General features: G+C 37.0%; 1 protein-coding gene across 1 annotated transcript in view; it reads right to left on the minus strand.

Annotated features, from left to right (window-relative positions):
- The window catches only part of SAR1B (secretion associated Ras related GTPase 1B), a 30,063-nt gene extending 13,416 nt beyond the window's left edge, over window positions 1-16,647 (minus strand). Inside the window, exons 1-2 of the mRNA XM_017647379.3 lie at window positions 16,494-16,647; window positions 4,672-4,747 (exon numbers count right to left, since the gene is read on the minus strand). Of these exons, the coding sequence (XP_017502868.1) occupies window positions 4,672-4,729 (58 nt within the window). The 5' untranslated portion in view covers window positions 4,730-4,747; window positions 16,494-16,647. The remainder of the gene's footprint in view (window positions 1-4,671; window positions 4,748-16,493) is intronic.
- Window positions 16,648-17,563: the final 916 nt, after the last annotated feature.

The raw sequence follows: 17,563 nt of genomic DNA on the forward strand, positions 1-17,563 counted from the left end.
TTTTTTCAGAGCAGTTTTAGGTTTAAAATAAAATTGAGAGAAAGCTATAGAGATACCCCATATACCCTGTTCCAACACATATACAGCCTCCTCCATTATCAATACTCACCAAAATGGTATATTTTTAACCAAGGATGAACCTACATTGATACATCATAATCACCCAAAGTTTACCTTAGAGTTCACTCTTGGTGGTGTACATTGCGTGTTTGGACGTAAGCACAATGACATGTATCCATCATCATAATATCACAGATTATTTTCACTGCCCAAAAAATCCTCTGTGCTCTACTTATTCATCCCATACCACCCCCGCTGCCTGGCAAACTACTGATCTTTTTATTGTCTTCATATTTTTGGCTCTTCTAGAATGTCATATATTTGGAATCACATAGCCTTTTCAGATGAGCTTCTTTTACTTAGTAATATGCATTTAAGGTCCCTTGATGTCTGTTCCTGGCTTGATAGTTCATTTCCTTTTGAGTGCTGAATAATATTCCATTGTCTGGATGAACCAGTTTATCCATTCACCTAATGAAGGACATCTTGGTTGCTTCCATGGTTGGCAAGTATGAATGAAGCTGCTATGAACACCTGTTTACAGGTTTATGTGTGGACATGAGTTTTCAACTCCTTTGGGCAAATACAAAGGAGCACTACTGCTGGATTGTATAGCAAGGATATGTTTAGTTTTTTAAGAAATCAAATCCAAAGTGGCTGTACCATTTTGTATTTCCACCAGCAGTGAGTTAAAGTTCCTGTAGCTTCACATCCCTATCAGCGTTTGGTGTTGTCAGTCTCTGGATTTTGGACATTCTAATAGGTTTGTGGTGGTACTGAACTTTACCTTTCATGTGTTTGATTGCCTAATACCCATGGAATTATGTGAGGACAGGGAACACAGTAGCACCTCAAAAAACATTTACTCAATCAATAAATGAACTTTTAAAGATTTTAGGCAATTGTGATGCTATATTTTTAACATAAAGATCCTCACATTATTTTATACTATCACTCCACTACAGGTCAAATATCAGATCTCTCTATGCTACCTCCAAGAGAATTCTTAAATCTTTTTATCGGACTGAAATATTTTGAAACATTTTTTACAGAGGGGAATGAGGCCACCCTTTTTCATGCCAAAACAACACCTCATTCTTTATCCACATTTAAGGTTAAGAAATAAATTGTTTGAAATAGCAGTAGACTCATAGACACTGAGAAGTGACTAGTGGTTACCAAGGGGAAAGAGTTGGGGAATGGAGCAGGGGAGGAGGAGGGGGACAAAGGGCCCAGTAATTCGTAATCACAATATAAGTTGGTCCCTGGGATGGTAGCACAGCATGGAAGAAAATAATCAATTATTCTGTAATATCTTGCTACCCTGACATATAGTAACCACACTAGAGGATGTAAAGATTAAATAATATGGGTAATTATTGAACCACTGTGTTGTATATTTGAAACCAATATAAGATTGTGCACCAGTGATACTTCAATTTTAAAAAAAAGCAATGAACAAAAAAAGACATGGAAGTCATAATCATTTTTTTAAATTAAGGTATCATTGACATACAATCTTATGAAGGTTTCACATGAGCAACATCGTTTGTGGTTTCAACATTCACCCAATTATCAGTCACTATCAGTGTAGTAAGATGCTACAGTCATGCTCCTGTCTTTTCCGTGCTGTACTGCTGAAATCATAATCTTTTAATCACCTACTGAACAATAATTCTGATCCTAATGGGAAGATTATCTTCCACATTTGAGATTGAACTGGAATACTACATTTCTCCTTTAATTATGAATTCTGAGTAATAATTTATTTAAACATTTCTATTTCTTAAAAGGTTTCTACAAAGATTGTTTCTAACCAACACTATGAATCTTACCATCCTAACTTATAAACAGTAAAACTGCACTGAAGAGTGAAAAGGGAACACCTAGACTTTAACATTTAAAGTGGGTTGGAACAAATTCTTTTGTGGTAGGCACAGTTAAGCACACCTGTATACACTATTTCATTTAATCCTCAAAACAGTTCTTTGAAGTAAGCATTTATTATCCTCTTTTTTACAGAGGGGAAACAAAGGTTAATTTGCTCAAATATTGGAAGTCAGATTTGAACCCATGAATGATCCGAAAGCCTTGGTGTGCTTCCGTTTCTGTATGCTGCCTCTTAATGTTACCCCTATAAACCACCCTGGTTCCTGATTGTGATGTAATCTTTTTGCCTTTTTAATTTAGCAGATTCATTTTTCTATAAGCCAAGATATAGAGTCCTAACTGTTACAACCCAAAATCCCAGTATAATAAAGTTTAAAACCCCTATTTCTGACCCAGTTATTCTAAGTATATGACAAAATACTTCAGTCCAATAAGAAAATTTAAGAATTCTCACTACGCTGACGGACAGTGACTGTAATGGGGTATGTGGTGGGGACTTGATGGGGGGAGTCTGGTAACCATAATGTTGCTCATGTAACTGTAGATTAATGATACCAAAATTTAAAAAAAAAAGTGCCAGGAAGCCTGGGGGAGGATTGAGCCAATTTTTTTTTTAAAATTCGGTTTGCTAATATTTTATTGAGTATTATTGCATCTACATTCATCAGGGATATTGGTCTGTAATTTTCTTTTTTGGTGGGGTCTTTGCCTGGTTTTGGTATTAGGGTGATGTTGGCTTCATAGAATGAGTTTGGGAGTATTCCCTCCTCTTCTATTTTTTGGAAAACTTTAAGGAGAATGGGTATTATGTCTTCTCTGTGTGTCTGATAAAATTCCAATGTAAATCCGTCCGGCCCAGGGGTTTTGTTCTTGGGTAGTTTTTTGATGACCGTTTCAATTTCTTTGCTCGTAATTGGTTTGTTTAACTTTTGTGTTTCTTCCTTGGGCAGTCGTGGAAGGTTGTATTTTTCTAGGAAGTTGTCCATTTCTTCTAGCTTTTCGAGCCAATTTAAAAAAAAAATAGCATGACACATCTGTGTGTAATTGTGCACTAAATAAAGGCCAAGAATGAAAAAAAAAAAGAATTCTCTTGGAGGTAGCATAGAGAGATCTGACATTTGACCTGTAGTGGAGTGACAGTATAAAATAATGTGAAGATCTTTATTTTAAAAATAAAGCATTGGTTTTTAAAATTTTGCAAATATTGAGGTTCAACTAGGAAATAAAAACACTGTGATAAAATATGATCTTACATTTTATGCTTTTAATATATAGTAGTCAATAGCCAAGATACAGAATCAACCAAACTGTCCAACCCTAGATGAATGGATAAAGAAGATGTGGTACATAAACACAATGGAATATTACTCAGCCATAGAAAAGAATGAAATCTTACCAATTTGAGTCAACATGAATGGACCTTGAGGGTATTATGCTAAGTGAAATTAAGTCAGGAAGAGAAAGACAAATACCATATGATTTCACTTACATGTAGAATCTAAAAAACAAAGCAAATAAATAAACAAACATATAAATAACCCAGAAATAGGCTCATAAATACAGAGAACAAACTGGTAGTTACCAGTGGGGAGAGGAATTGGGGATAGGGAATTAAGGGGATTAAGAGGTTAAATTTCTAGTTTAAAATAAGTCAGTCACTGAAAGGTCTAGTCGGGGGAGTATAGTCAATAATATTTTAATAACATGGTATGGTGACAGATGGTAACCACACTTACCATGGTGAGTATTTTGTAATGTATATTAATGTCGAATCACTATGATGAACACCTGAAACTACTAAAATGTCAACTATACTTCAACAATAACAAAAATAGTTATGTGTGTGTATGTACATGTATCAGTCAAACACAATTTATATTTCCCAAACAAAATTTATTTCCTTGGTTAAGATTGTTATTTGTGGAGAAAGAAATATTTACATAGGAGATACTATTCCATTAAGTATGGTCGTGACCACTTTGGAACTATGTTGACCACTCTGTAATTACATGAAAAGCTTCTCTTTCTGCCAATGCACATGATGATGATTACAAGGAGACTACCCTTAGGGCAAAATTGGAAAATAGGAGGCCAGAAATATTTTCATTAATTATTACAATAATAATAGAGTTGTGTCTATCCCAACATAAAAGTTAATCAAAAGCTTGTTCCACTGAAAAATGTGGCAAGTCAAGTGTATCAATAAAAGAATGAGAAGCAAAGATTTCTCCTATCTTTAAATCTATAAAAAAAGGAAAATCAGTAATTAGAACTGTTGGGTAAACAAGTGCTCAGTTAGTAGATTGTAAACTGCCATTTATGATAAAGAAGGTGCTTCATGGAAAATGAACTTTTATAATAACAAAAATAAGGCAGTGGATTCCTATGAGGCTGAATGAGATAAAGTATGAAAAGCACCTAGGTAAACTGGCTAATAAATGGTAGCTATTCCTGTTAAAACTATTTCTATTAACAATCTTAAGAGATAGGAATTACTACTGTTATTTTACAGATAAGGAACCCAAGGCTAACATGGAGAAAGTAATGTACTTAAGATTATGTAATTTATTAGGGATACAATGAGTAATTGAACATATTTGTATTATTCAAAGCCCACATTAGTAACTACCGGGTTACATATAAAGATGCTTTAAATAAATAAGCGCTTTTATTTAAGTAGGCTTAAATGAGATAACAAAGATAATAAAGGGCCAACATTACCTAAAAACTGTAGCACACTGCTGAAACCACTGTAAATCCAGTCAAATATGAAGGACATATCCAAATCTTATAGGGTCTGGAAAAAAAAGAGTTTTGAATTTAGTCAAGCATTTAGTCAGCATTAAATACTAACAATATCAAACGTCAACTCTGAGTAAATCAACCTCTAACAACTGTACTACAAAGAGTTAAACACTCTTATCCAGGCTGGTCTAACCTAATATATACTGGTGCATAAAAAACAAAATGCTGTTAAAGTACCAAGTAGAGACCACTCTGCCCACAGAGTAGCAAAAATGAAAATGAGTTTTAACAGCCAGGACTAGAAAAGATGTGGTAAAAGAGCACTGTTAGTGGCAGCAAAAATTGGTACAAATCTTTTTCAAAACCAACTTGGCAATGATGTATCTGTTGATGTCATTTGACCCAATAATTCTATTTTTATTAAATTATCCTAAATATGGAAAGGCATTATGTGTAAATATATGCATCAAAATGTTACATAAGAAAAATTTTGGAAATAATCTATGTTCAATAATAAGTTAAAGTTAAATTAATTATAGTATATATGGCTTATGGAATATTTACTAAAACCTTGGAGTTGGGGAGGAAGATCAGGGAGAAGAAAAAAAGGAGAAGAAAGGAAATTTATGATAATGAAATTAAGTTTTTAAGTCACATTATACCTATACAGAGTATAAAAACCCTTTTTCTATTTCTTTTGGTCTTTTTTAGCTGTTGGTAACAAATGGTAAATTCCTGGGTTTATTACCTTTTTGCAGTTTTAAAATTTAAGTATTACTGAGTGTTAAAAAAATTTCTTACATCACAGTGCAGAGTCTAGTTCAATTCAGCATTTACTTGACATGTGCTTGATAAACTAATAGAGCTAATGTGGAAAATAGGAGAAAAAAAGCTTCTTGAGAAAAGAAAGATCACATACACAAAAATACACTTTCAGATCAACAGAGTTCATTTTCTAGAGCTTAACAAAAGAACCCAGGCCCCAAACTAGGGCCAAGTCCAACAAATTTGAAGGGTTATGCTATCTTTGACATTTAGACAAAGTAAGACACACAACACTGCTTTCTTTAACCCTCTCTCATTCCAGTAGGCTGTCAAGCTGGCACAGATGGGCCCACCAAACTCAGTTCCTAGAGGATAAGTTGTTAAGAGACCACACTGTCTTGAGTGTGAGAGATACAGAAAAGAGACAGCCTACTTCCAATATGTACAAGGCCTGGCAATATTTACTTGGAGATTCCCTGGATCCTGACAATAGTCTCTCCCCTCTTCTATTTCTTAACTTGAACTAGCATAAGCAGAATTCTGTTCTTGCAACCAGTAGATTCCTGATTAAGACAGAGTGACTGTCAAATTTAAATAGTTTCATTCACAAGAATGAGAACTACAACAGCAACATATACATAAAAGAATCTAGTATCTTACAAGTTCTTATTTAACTCCAGTTGAAAATTATACCTCCTTCTACTATTATCATTCTTGGTCGTGCAGAAAGTAAAACCTGTAGTCAGAGAAAACACATAGGGTTGGGATGTCTTTTCTGAAGATTTTCAGGTATGATAGATGTTTTTCAAAGAGGATCATACTTCCACTGCAGAGAACCAAATAAAGCAGTGATGTGTTGAGATATTTAATTCAGTACATGTTTACTGGGCTCATATTATATCCAAGGTGCTGAGCTAGCCACCATGGGAATACAAATATTAATGATAAACATGAATCTTTCTTTCAAAAAGGTTATAGTCTAGAGTGATAAGTCAGCTACACAAATGGGATTTAACTTAAAAATGTTAAAACTGAATAAGATATTATCAAGGATGGTAACAACTTATCCTATAAAGTTTCAAGACTTACACAAACACACACAAAAAAATTGCCCATACTGTAAAGTATAAACTTAAATTAGGGGATTAATGATCATCAGAGCACAAAAACAGAATAAATACTGCAACAAGAAGAGGTGTGGTATGCTCACAAATGTACTTTATATTATGCATAAAAATAGAGAAAAGAAAACAAGTCCTTCTTGTCTCTACATCCAAAGTCCTATTTCCATAGCTCTAAGGTGGCAACAAGGCATGGTTAAGGAAAGGTCTCCTGGATGATGTTAGGCCTGAATCTTGAAGATTATGTAACAGTTTGCTAGAAGACTGTGAAGGTTATACAATGTACAGAACTGCGAAACTGAATGGGTACAGCAGGTACAGCAAAATATTAGGTACTGCTGGATGATGACTGGGACCAGGGAACCACAGACTGAGAGTAAAAATTAATGGTGCTAACAAGTGAGGCAGGAGCCAGAGTGATAAACCTGGGACTAAATCTAGGCACCTGCTCTTCATGCTTGCTACCTATAACACGTGGACATAAGAAACAGCACTGAATCCATTTTTCAATTTAATGAAACAAAGCAAACAAAAAATAGCAGCTACCACTTCTTGAATCCCTAGCAGCATTATGGTCTAGAGGTTAAGAGCAACAGCTCTGGAACCAGGACTTTACTACTTATTATCTACCTTACCCAACTTACTTCACTTTCCTTACTTGTAAAATGGGAATAGTAGTAGCTGAGATGGCAGTTGTGAAGATTAAATGAATGACTACACACAAAGCACTTAGAATCTGGCAAGGAGTAAGCATTCAATGTTAGCTGCTGCTATTTTTTTTTTTTTACTATATAACCCACAGTACCAGACACTTTATATATATCACCACCAAATACCCCAATCTTTTAAAGTAAATATTTCATTGTTCCCATTTTATAAAAGAAGAAACTAAAGATATAATAATAATTAAAACTCAGCTACATATTAGTGATTGGCACATCAACGTTTCAAACCTAGGTCTCTCTGATTTCCCTGTTCATGACCTTTCCCTTATAGTGCAGTGGTTCTCTGAAGTTTTATAATAAATAGTTTTAAAGGTTTATTACATTTGTTTAAATGATTGGGTACGATTTTTAATCACCCCAGCTTACGACTGTGACCACATGCAATTCCTTCCTCTACCTCACATCCCACATACATTCCCCAAATCAATTTCTGCAGTGAAGTCTCAGCTTTCTTTGATTCCCACAGGAGCCACCTAGTGAAGAACTTTATGTTGCATTTCTAGTTACCACCTTAACTTCAAAATCTGTTTCTACCCATCTGTACACAGCCTCCAGAGCAGCTTCATCAAAATGTCACCTTGGACTTGACTTGTTGCATAGCCAGAGTGACTATAACTCCCAGTTTGTTATGGCCAGTCTCACAAAGTTATCTCAGTGTAATTATTTACAGTCCTTCCTTTCATTCGCAAAAGGATCCTGATTTAGGTGTGAAACTAAATGGTTACCTTACACATGTGGATGGCGAACCACTGGAGGTTTGACAAGTGAGCTCAGAAATAATCCAATCAAATGCCTAGTCCAGTATTCCAGAACTTCCATTATCTACCTCTAGCTACCTTTCCAAGCTTAATACATATTACTTCCTTATTTATAAGCTTTCCCTGGGTCAAAGTAAACCATTTGCTATTCACTACTGGTGACCTGTACTTTACCACCTTAAAACCTCTGTCCGTTCTCCTTCCCAACATTAGATTTTCTCTCACTATCTCTGCTTAAAGTCCTCCTGCCTCAAGCACCAACAAAATGCTATGGAAGAAATGAACTGTTGCTTGAGATGGTCTTTAAAGGACAGATGGGGCTGAAGAACTAATGGAAGGTAGAAGAAGGAGAAGAGATACTGAGAAAGTGGGAACGAGTCAGCTCCATCAAATCCACTACAGAGATGTCTCAGCTAGCGCTGGTGACAAGGAGACAGCTGCTGAGAGCATGAGCAGCCTGCAGTGGGTTGGCAGTGCTGAAGAGCCTATGGCCAGTACTTAAAGCACAGCAGAGCCTATGTAACAAGTTACAAGTTTCTTCTGCAAAATCTCTCAGGGTGCTGTAGAGATCAAATGAAATAAAATGCTCAAAGTATTTAACACCTGGTTGCTGTTATTATTGAGAAGTGAACAGGATAGGAGGTTAATAGGTGGAGCCACTGAGGAATTTGAAATGGAATGAGAGAAAGGAGATTTTTTTCTTACGGAAAGTGAGGCTTGAGTATGTTGATGAAGTGAAGGAAAGGAGCTAGTGGACAGGGAGAGATTAAAGATGAGAAAGAAGAGGGAATTAACCAAAAGGGGAAAAGTCTCAAGAGTAGTCAGGGCTGACAGCACATCTCTTCCTCTAATACTAGAAGGCAGGCAGGCCAGGAAATGTAGAGGGGAGGTGGTAGGAATCTGGCTCCAAAAGTGAAGAAGGGGCAAAGAGAAATTCTGAGGAGCACAGTGAAGATTAGAATAGCCACACTGGCAACGAGATCAAGTGAAAAGTTGGTTAAAAAAGAGCCATGTGACAGTAACCATAATGTGGTTGTTAGGGGGACCTGATATAGGGGAGAGCATAGTAAACATAGTATTCTTCATGTAAGTGCAGATTAAAGATTAAAAAAAAAAAAAAGAAAGAAAAGGGGGATTACTCCTTGATAGGATAAAACTATTGGTAAATCAAAGATCAACGCATGCTTTAAATATCCTTAATGTTGATCACTTAAAGGGTGTCAGATGATCAGCTATGGAGGTACTCTTTTCTGATAATATTCCTTTCTCTTAATAAAAAAAAAAAAAAAAAAAGAAGCAGTTCTTGTGTGCTGACCTCCAATGAGTTCTGCACAGTGGTATAGAGGGCATGTCAAAGTGTGGGCAAAGGGTCTGTTTGTTTCTATGCAGAAGATCAAGGCCTAGCTTGGATACCCAGAAAATGAACTAAGATACAATATGAGGAGGAGCTTCCGGCATCAGCACTCTCTGGGGGACTCGTGCCGGGGAATCATCATAAAAAAGCCTCCACAGGGATCTGGGTGATGCTGCGGTTGTGGCTGCATCCACCCCACCGTTTCCTGGACTTGCCATTGGAATGAGGAGGGAGATGTCTAGGCTGGCATGTGCATACAGTGAGACAACGAATTTGACCGGATCTGTACTGTTGGAACTCAACCAGGAGTTGGGAGGGGTGCAAGTTGTAGCACTCCAAAATCTCATGACTATAGACTATCTACGGTTAAAAGAACATATGGGATGTGAACAGATCCCAGAAATGGGCTGCTTTAATTTGTCTGATTTCTCTCAGACTGTTCAAGTACAGTTGGACAATATCCATCATATCATAGACAAATTTTCACAAATGCCTAGGGTGCCTAAAGGTTTTCTTGGCTTCACTGGAGATGGATGGTAATTATAGATTTGCTTTGTTTATGTCACCGTATTCCTATTATGTTAATATGTGTGTGCAAATTAGTTAGTAGTTTAAAACCTATACATACTTAAGGTACTCTACAAGAAGATATGTTAAAGAAATAATCAATCCTCCCATGTTTTCTTCCATATGCTACCTCTATAGCTTTTCTTCTTCCTTCCTAATTACAACCCTTAAATAGAATTCGTGCCTCATATCGAATTTACCGAGTATCATAATTCCTCCAGGTGGTAAAGATACCTTGACACAAGTGCTGGGCATAGAAGCCACAGGGCATAAATCTGCAAAGAAGTAAAAAGCTAACCTTTTCAAACAATATGGCTTCTCTCTCACTTACCAACTTTACATTTCCCTGTATGGCCCCGGAAGATGACTGGTTAGCCAGAGACGGGTAAGATTCCTCAAGGGAGGAACAACCTAAGACAGGCACAGTCGCAGGGGGGCCATCAGGTGAGAAATTGGGGATCAACAGAGGTGAGACTCAGAACCTCACCCCCCCTGCTTTGAGAGAAATCTTCTGCATCCGTGGATGTTTTGCTGCCCTTGTCTAGCTTGGATTAATACTTAGTCCATAGGCACACACCTGACCATCTACATTTGCCCTCTTACAGCACTAAACTATGTTTTCTACCTTTATCTTGCATCTACCTACCACTTCAGCATTTTAAAAATAAAAATAAAAATAATAATAATAAAGGGAGAAATGTGGGATCAACATATAAATCAAGTGTAAAAATCAAACAAATATTCATATTTGACCTGATTGTTTATAGTTCATAATGTGTGATCAAAACCGAAAGTTTCTGTGATTAATGCCCTTGTACTGTTCACCATGTAAGATTTTATTCACTATGTAAGAATTCGTTCACCATGTAAGAACTTGTTCGTTATGCTTCAGAAGATTGGAGACTGACGAGAATTAGGCTTGAGATGGATTAATTATTGTACATTGGGCATTGACCCCCCTATACTGAATTTTATTGTTGTTAACAACCATTTGATCAATAAATATGAGAGATGCCCTCTCAAAATAATAAAAATAAATAAAATAAAATAAATTAAAAAAAAATAAAAATAAATAAAATTAAAAAAAAAGAGCCATGTGTTCTACATATGGCCAATTAATATACAATGAAGGAGCCATGGACATACAATGGGGAAATGACAGCCTCTTCAACAGCTGGTGTTGGGAAAACTGAACAACTACATTTAAGAGAATGAAACTGGATTAGTGTCTAACTCCATACACAAAAGTAAACTGGTAATGGATCAAACACCTGAATGTAAGTCATGAAACCATAAAACTCTTAGAAGAAAACATAGGCAAAAATCTCTTGACTCTCTTGAATATAAACACGAGCAACTTTTTCCTGAACACATCTCCTTGGGCAAGGGAAACAAAATAAAAAATGAATAAATGGGCACATCAAACTAAAAAGCTTCTGTACAGCAAAGGACACCATCAGCAGCACAAAAAGGCATCTTACAATATGGGAGAATATTTTTGTAAACCGTTTATCCGATAAGGGGCTAGCATCCAAAATACATAAAGAATTTACACACCTTAACACCCAAAGAACAAATAACCTGATTAAAAAACAGTCAGAGGATCTGAACAGACACTTCTCCAAAGAAGAAATTCGGATGGCCATCAGGCATATGAAAAGATGCTCCACATCACTTATAATCAGGGAAATGCAAATTAAACTGCAATGAGATTTTATCTCACACCAATTAGGATGGCCAACATCCAAAAGACAAGAAACAACAAATGCTGGCGAGGAGGCAGGGAAGCAGGAACCCTCCTACACTATTGATGGGAATGTAAATTAGTTCAACCACTGTGGAAAGTAATATGGAGGTTCCTCAAAAAACTAAAAATAGAAATACCATTGGACCCAGTCATTCCACTCTTAGGAATTTACCCAAAGAAAACAAGATCCCAGATTCAAAAAGACATATGCACCCCTATGTTTATTGCTGCACAATTTACAATAGCCAACACATGGAAGCAACCTAAGTGTCCATCAACAGATGAATGGATAAAGAAAATGTGGTACATATACACAGTGAAATATTATTCAGCCATAAAAAGAAAAGAAATCCTGCCATTTGCAACAATGAGGATGGAGCTAGAGGGTATTATGCTCAGTGAAATAGGCCAGGCAGAGAAAGACATGTACCAAATGATTTCACCCATTTGTGGAGTATAAAAACAAAGCAAAACTGAAGGAACAAAACAGCCAGACTCACAGACTCTGAGAAGGGACTAGCGGTCACTAAAAGAGAAGAGTTGGGGAAGGTAGATGGGGAGGGAGAAGGGGATTAAGGGGCACTATAATTCACAATCACAATACAGGTAGGTCATGTGGAAGGCAGCAGAGCATGGAGAAGTAATGACTCTATAGCATCTTACTATGCAGACAGACAGTGACTGCAATGGGGGGGGTGAGGACTTGATAATGTGGGTGGATGTTGAAACCACAATGTTGTTCATGTGAAACCTTCATAAGTGTACATTACCGATACTTTAATTTAAAAAAAAAAGAGCCAAGTGCTCAGCCGGAGTTTAAAAACATTCACAGCAGTGCCAATCTGCACTATCTTCCAATCTCCCACCTCTCTCCCCACTTCCACCCTCCAACAATACTTAGCTTCAGATACATGGTGTGAATGGGGATTACGAATTTTCAGAAAAGGAACTGAAAAAAGACATGGGAACAGGAATTTGAGAGTACTAGTGAGAGAGGCTGAAGTGATCTGACTGGAAGTTCAGGCTGAGTGGATGAAGGTATAGGGGTAGTTAGTACATAGGAATGGGGTAGGGATCAAAGGCAGCCTTCCCACAGAATGGAATAGGGGGAAAGTCTTAAGTCAAAAAGCTGGTGCAGACCTAGTAAAAGGCTGAGAAAAGTGACAGGCGGGCCAGAGGTGTGCCAGCAAACTGAACGAGAATGTGGGATTCAAGAATTTAAAAGATCAGGTCTGGGTGGTAGCAAGGTCCAGGGCCTGGCACTGGCACAGACAGCTGAAGAGACCTGGAAGTGAGGTGAAAGATATGCGAAGCCAGGCTACAGGGCATACCATCCACAATAACAGGCGACAGAATCACGCAGAAGGACGGAGGTCATTACTAGAGAAAGCAAGACTGACTGTCAGGTGAGAGCTATGAGGGCTGATGGAGGGTGGGATTGAGGTAAGACTTGAAAGAAAAAGGAGTTTTTGCATAAAGATGGTACCAATATGCTGCTGTAAAATTTGTCCCAAGAGAAATAATCTAATAACACATGGGGAAACTCTGCTTTAGAAGATAATGAGATATTTATATTTTCATAAAGTCAGTTTCTAAGAACCTTAAAACAAGCTAGGAGTCATTAGCCATTTAAAGTAGAGGTAAAAATACCCAACCAGGAATAAAAGTTATTTAGACACAGATACCTGGGCCCTGAGAACAGGTTACACAACACCAAGAACACACTATTAAGACATGTGAAGAGCAAAGGTCAAGAACAAGGAAACATATACACGTCAGCAGATTTATTTATTGCATGAACACTGAACAGGAAAAGTACCGTATGCAGATTAGAAAAGTGACCTACTCAAGTAACATCAAAATCAGTGCAAAGGGTGTAATGGAACACAACCTCTCAGATTACAAATAACTTCTTAAAGCCTCGTCCCATTAAACTTATATAGATGACTCCATTTATACGAAATGTCCAGAACAGGCAAATCCTTTCAATAAGTAGGTTAGTGGTTGTCCGTGGGGAAGGGAAAGCAAGGAGTGACTGCTAATGGATACTGGGTTTCTTTCTGGAATGATGAAAATGCTCTGGAATTAGACAGTGGTGACAGCTGCACAACATTGTGAATATACTAAAACCACTGAAGTGTGCACTTTACAAATGTAAATTTTACGGCATGTAAACTGTCTCTCACTAAAGCTATTATAAGAAAAATTAAAGGCATAGTCTAAAAAGGCAAATATGACACCTGAGTAGGATTAAAGAATACATTAATAATTGGGGTAAGCAAAGTATGGCAGAACTATGAAATGGAGTGAAATGGAGTACCTATCCTGGAATTTAAAAATCTGGATTTTTATATGCATTTTTTGAAATGCTATTATTTCATTCTGGGAAAGCCAGTCTTTCTGAGTCCTAGTTCCCTCCTCCCAATAACAGGAGCACCACCTGCCTCAAAGAGTTGTAAGAATGATTAAGTATGAAAAATACTCCAAAACACCAGAACTACATAATATAAGATGGTATTAACTCATTCAGACTAAGTTAATTGAAATTCCAAATTTAAATGCCAACTTTCAAATTAACTTTAATATTAACAACTTCTAATATGAAAATGGTTTTAATGATATTCTGATTTTACTTTCAATATTAACACTACCATCACTGACTGTCACCAGAAAAGGCAGTCATTTCCTTCAACTCCAAGTAAAGAAATTTCACCAGAAGAGATCATAATTTTCTACCTATGTCAGATGTATGATTAAATATGTACACATTCCATAAATTAGTATATTATCTAATTAGTATATTAAGTATAATAATATAGTATATCAGGCTAATTTAGGAATTACACACATCTCTCTCTAGAATTCAAACAGTACTAGAAATACAAAGAAAGTAAAACTCTGCTTGACTGTTTCGTAGCATTTGGCAAGACCCTGGCTGGGCATTACTAAGAATGGACAGTAACAATGATGAACATTTCAAAACGATCTGCTTTGTACATATTTTTCCTTAAAACTGTTAGAGTTCTTTTTATAAACTTTAAAGTTTTGAAAAACTGATGCAAATAAAAATAAAACATTTTAGGATTGAATGCACAGCCATCATAATAGAACTAAACCTTTTGGTTCATGTAATCAACAAAAAGTCCATACTCAAGTTTCCTTTAGTGAAACTTAATTAAAAAGTAACACGATTAAAAGGTTAAATCTGTGGCAAATATAAGAAGTTGGATTCTTTCTTTCAAGAGTGAGAAAAGGGGAAAAAATTCTGTATTATGAAAAAAGCTGGTGAGTCTGAGTAATGAACTTAATTATAATGAATTAAGAAAATGAAAACTGACATAAGCAGTGACAAATTTCAATCTTTAAAATACTTTTAATTGAAATTGTTCTAAAGCTATACACAATCATGAAAAATTTTTCAACACTGTGATTTTAAAATTATTTGTTTAGTAATGTTTTGCAGAGAAATAGCTTCAAAGAGTTTCAGCCAAGAGTACTTAAAGAGAAGGGTGGAGAAATAATGAATCATTACTATGGAATTCTGATTTGTAACCTTCAAATGATGCGGCAGTGATTTTCATCTCTGACGGACATAATCTTTTGTCTCAATTCTTGCTTAAAATTCAAGGAAAGATTAAAATGTATCATATTTAAACTGCTAATCTTCATAATTACTGACAATGCTTTTCTAACATTTCTAAAATAAAGGCAACACCTTCCTTTTCTGCAACTCAGAAAATGCCAATGAATTATGATTAAAAATTTTTAATTCAAAGTATTTTGCTAACGAATGCAAATCCACTAAAACAATATTAAACATATACACATTGCTGTGATATATCAGCAGCACTAATTATTAACAAATAGTAAATCTTCCTTGATTTTTCATCTGTAAAATAAAGACAATACTACTACCTTCCATAGCCGTTGTGAGAATAGCTAGCGCCTTACACATATTAGAAAATCAATAAATGTTCCTTTCCTTTCATTTGCTTCATGAGACTTATTTTTAACTGATATTTTAGCACTGAACATAGGAGGACATTCTTCAGAGTAAGACACGTAGTAATACAGAGCTTGACATAAGAACATGAAAATAATTGCTTTAATTTTTCAAGTTAAAAGGATTTCTTCACTTGCCTCATTTTGTTTAACGTACCGAACACCTGACATCCCTGAAGAACTTGGTTCTTTTGGCCACGATGTCAGAGTTTTAGCTGTTGCCAAAACAAATTTCTACCTTGTTGGGAAATCTTGGAACAATTCATAAATCATTACAATTTTCCCCCAACAGTCTAACTTTTCCCCACTCAACTGGGACCCGGGCTATGGCAAAACGTTAACTACTATTAGTAAGGAAGCTCAGTTTGCCCCCCACACTGAGAGCTGAAACAACGCGCCGAGTCACAGCTTCTTGAGTGGTCAACGATCCCCGCCGCCTTCATCTCACCTCAGGAAACTGAGGGCGGAGGGTAAGGAAGGGCTTGCCTGTAGTTTCGAGTCATCTCCTCCTTTCCTGGAATAACCCACCGTTTGACAGCAGCGGTGTCCTGCTTGGAGGACCATAAGAGCTGCCCTGCAGACCAAGAAAGGAATCCGTCCTCCCTAGCGCCGCGTGACTGCGGGGCGAAAAACAGGCGCCCCTTCCTCACCCCCCGACAGGCAGGGGCCCTGAGGGGGCCCAGGAGCGACAGGTGCACCTTCCCCGGGGTCCGCGGCTGCCGCCTTCCGGTCCTCGCGGGAGGAGAGGTCGCCACTCACCTGAGATTGCGGAGAACACAACTTCTTGCTTGGCGTCAGCCCTACGCTCTCCGACTCCCAACCGCAAGGCGCGATGGCTACCGCGGTCTCAGGTTGAGTCAGCAACTTCCGGGCCGGCAGGTGCTTCACTCCCGACCGTCCGCAGGACCGCAGCGCCTTGAGCCCGAAGTTCCGCCTCCTCGCAGTTCCGCCACCAATCCCCTGGCTGAGCGCCCTCACCTACTTTTGAATTGTTTTGGTTTAATAAATACTTTTAAGTGAACTGAGGCACTTTACTGAGCTCCTAGAGATTACTTTACAGCTCTTGTCCTGGATAGCCTTTTTTTTCTCCTGCTATCCATTTTTAATCAGCCTTTGAAAAGTCTGAATTATGGTTTCTGCTGGCTTCAGCAACGAAGTGTAAAATGGCTGGGAATGGGGGGATGTGTGACAAAAAGCAAGACAGTGCCTTCCCTCAAGGACCTTTTGCTTGGCAAAGATATGTGTTAGGTCACAACTAACTATAAAGTAAGGTAGGCAGAGAGAGAGGATAACAAAGCACAAAGTGGCGGCAGACGTGAAGGAGTAGATAGGCTGGAGATGCCAGAGTTTCAGGAGAACCTTAAAGGATACATAGGCTACTTTCCCACAATTTTCTTGATGATTTTGATATCAGTTGTAAAAGTAATACACAGCAATTGTAAAAAGTTTGGAAAAATCAGAAAAATATAATGGAAACAAAAATCACCACCAGTTGTACCTTGGCAGATATAAATAGGATTATAATCATACCACAGTTTTTGTAAAACATTTAAAATTAAAAACTTATTTATTACAGGCACTTTCCCATGTAATTAAGTATTCTTCTGAATCATGAATTTTTAGTAGCTGTATTTTTAAAAGTGCAATAGTTAAGAGTACAACCTCTAGCTATAAGCTATGGTTCTAATATTACTTAGCCACTCAAAGATTCAGTTCCTGCATATATAAAATGGGGATTAAAATCTCAAAAGGATGAGAAATTATAACAACATTCAAAAAGGAACTGAGATGGGAAAAGCACCAGACAAGTATTATGGTTTGACTGGATA

This window comes from Manis javanica, chromosome 14 (assembly GCF_040802235.1).
Source record: "Manis javanica isolate MJ-LG chromosome 14, MJ_LKY, whole genome shotgun sequence".
Taxonomy (NCBI): Eukaryota; Metazoa; Chordata; class Mammalia; order Pholidota; family Manidae; genus Manis; species Manis javanica.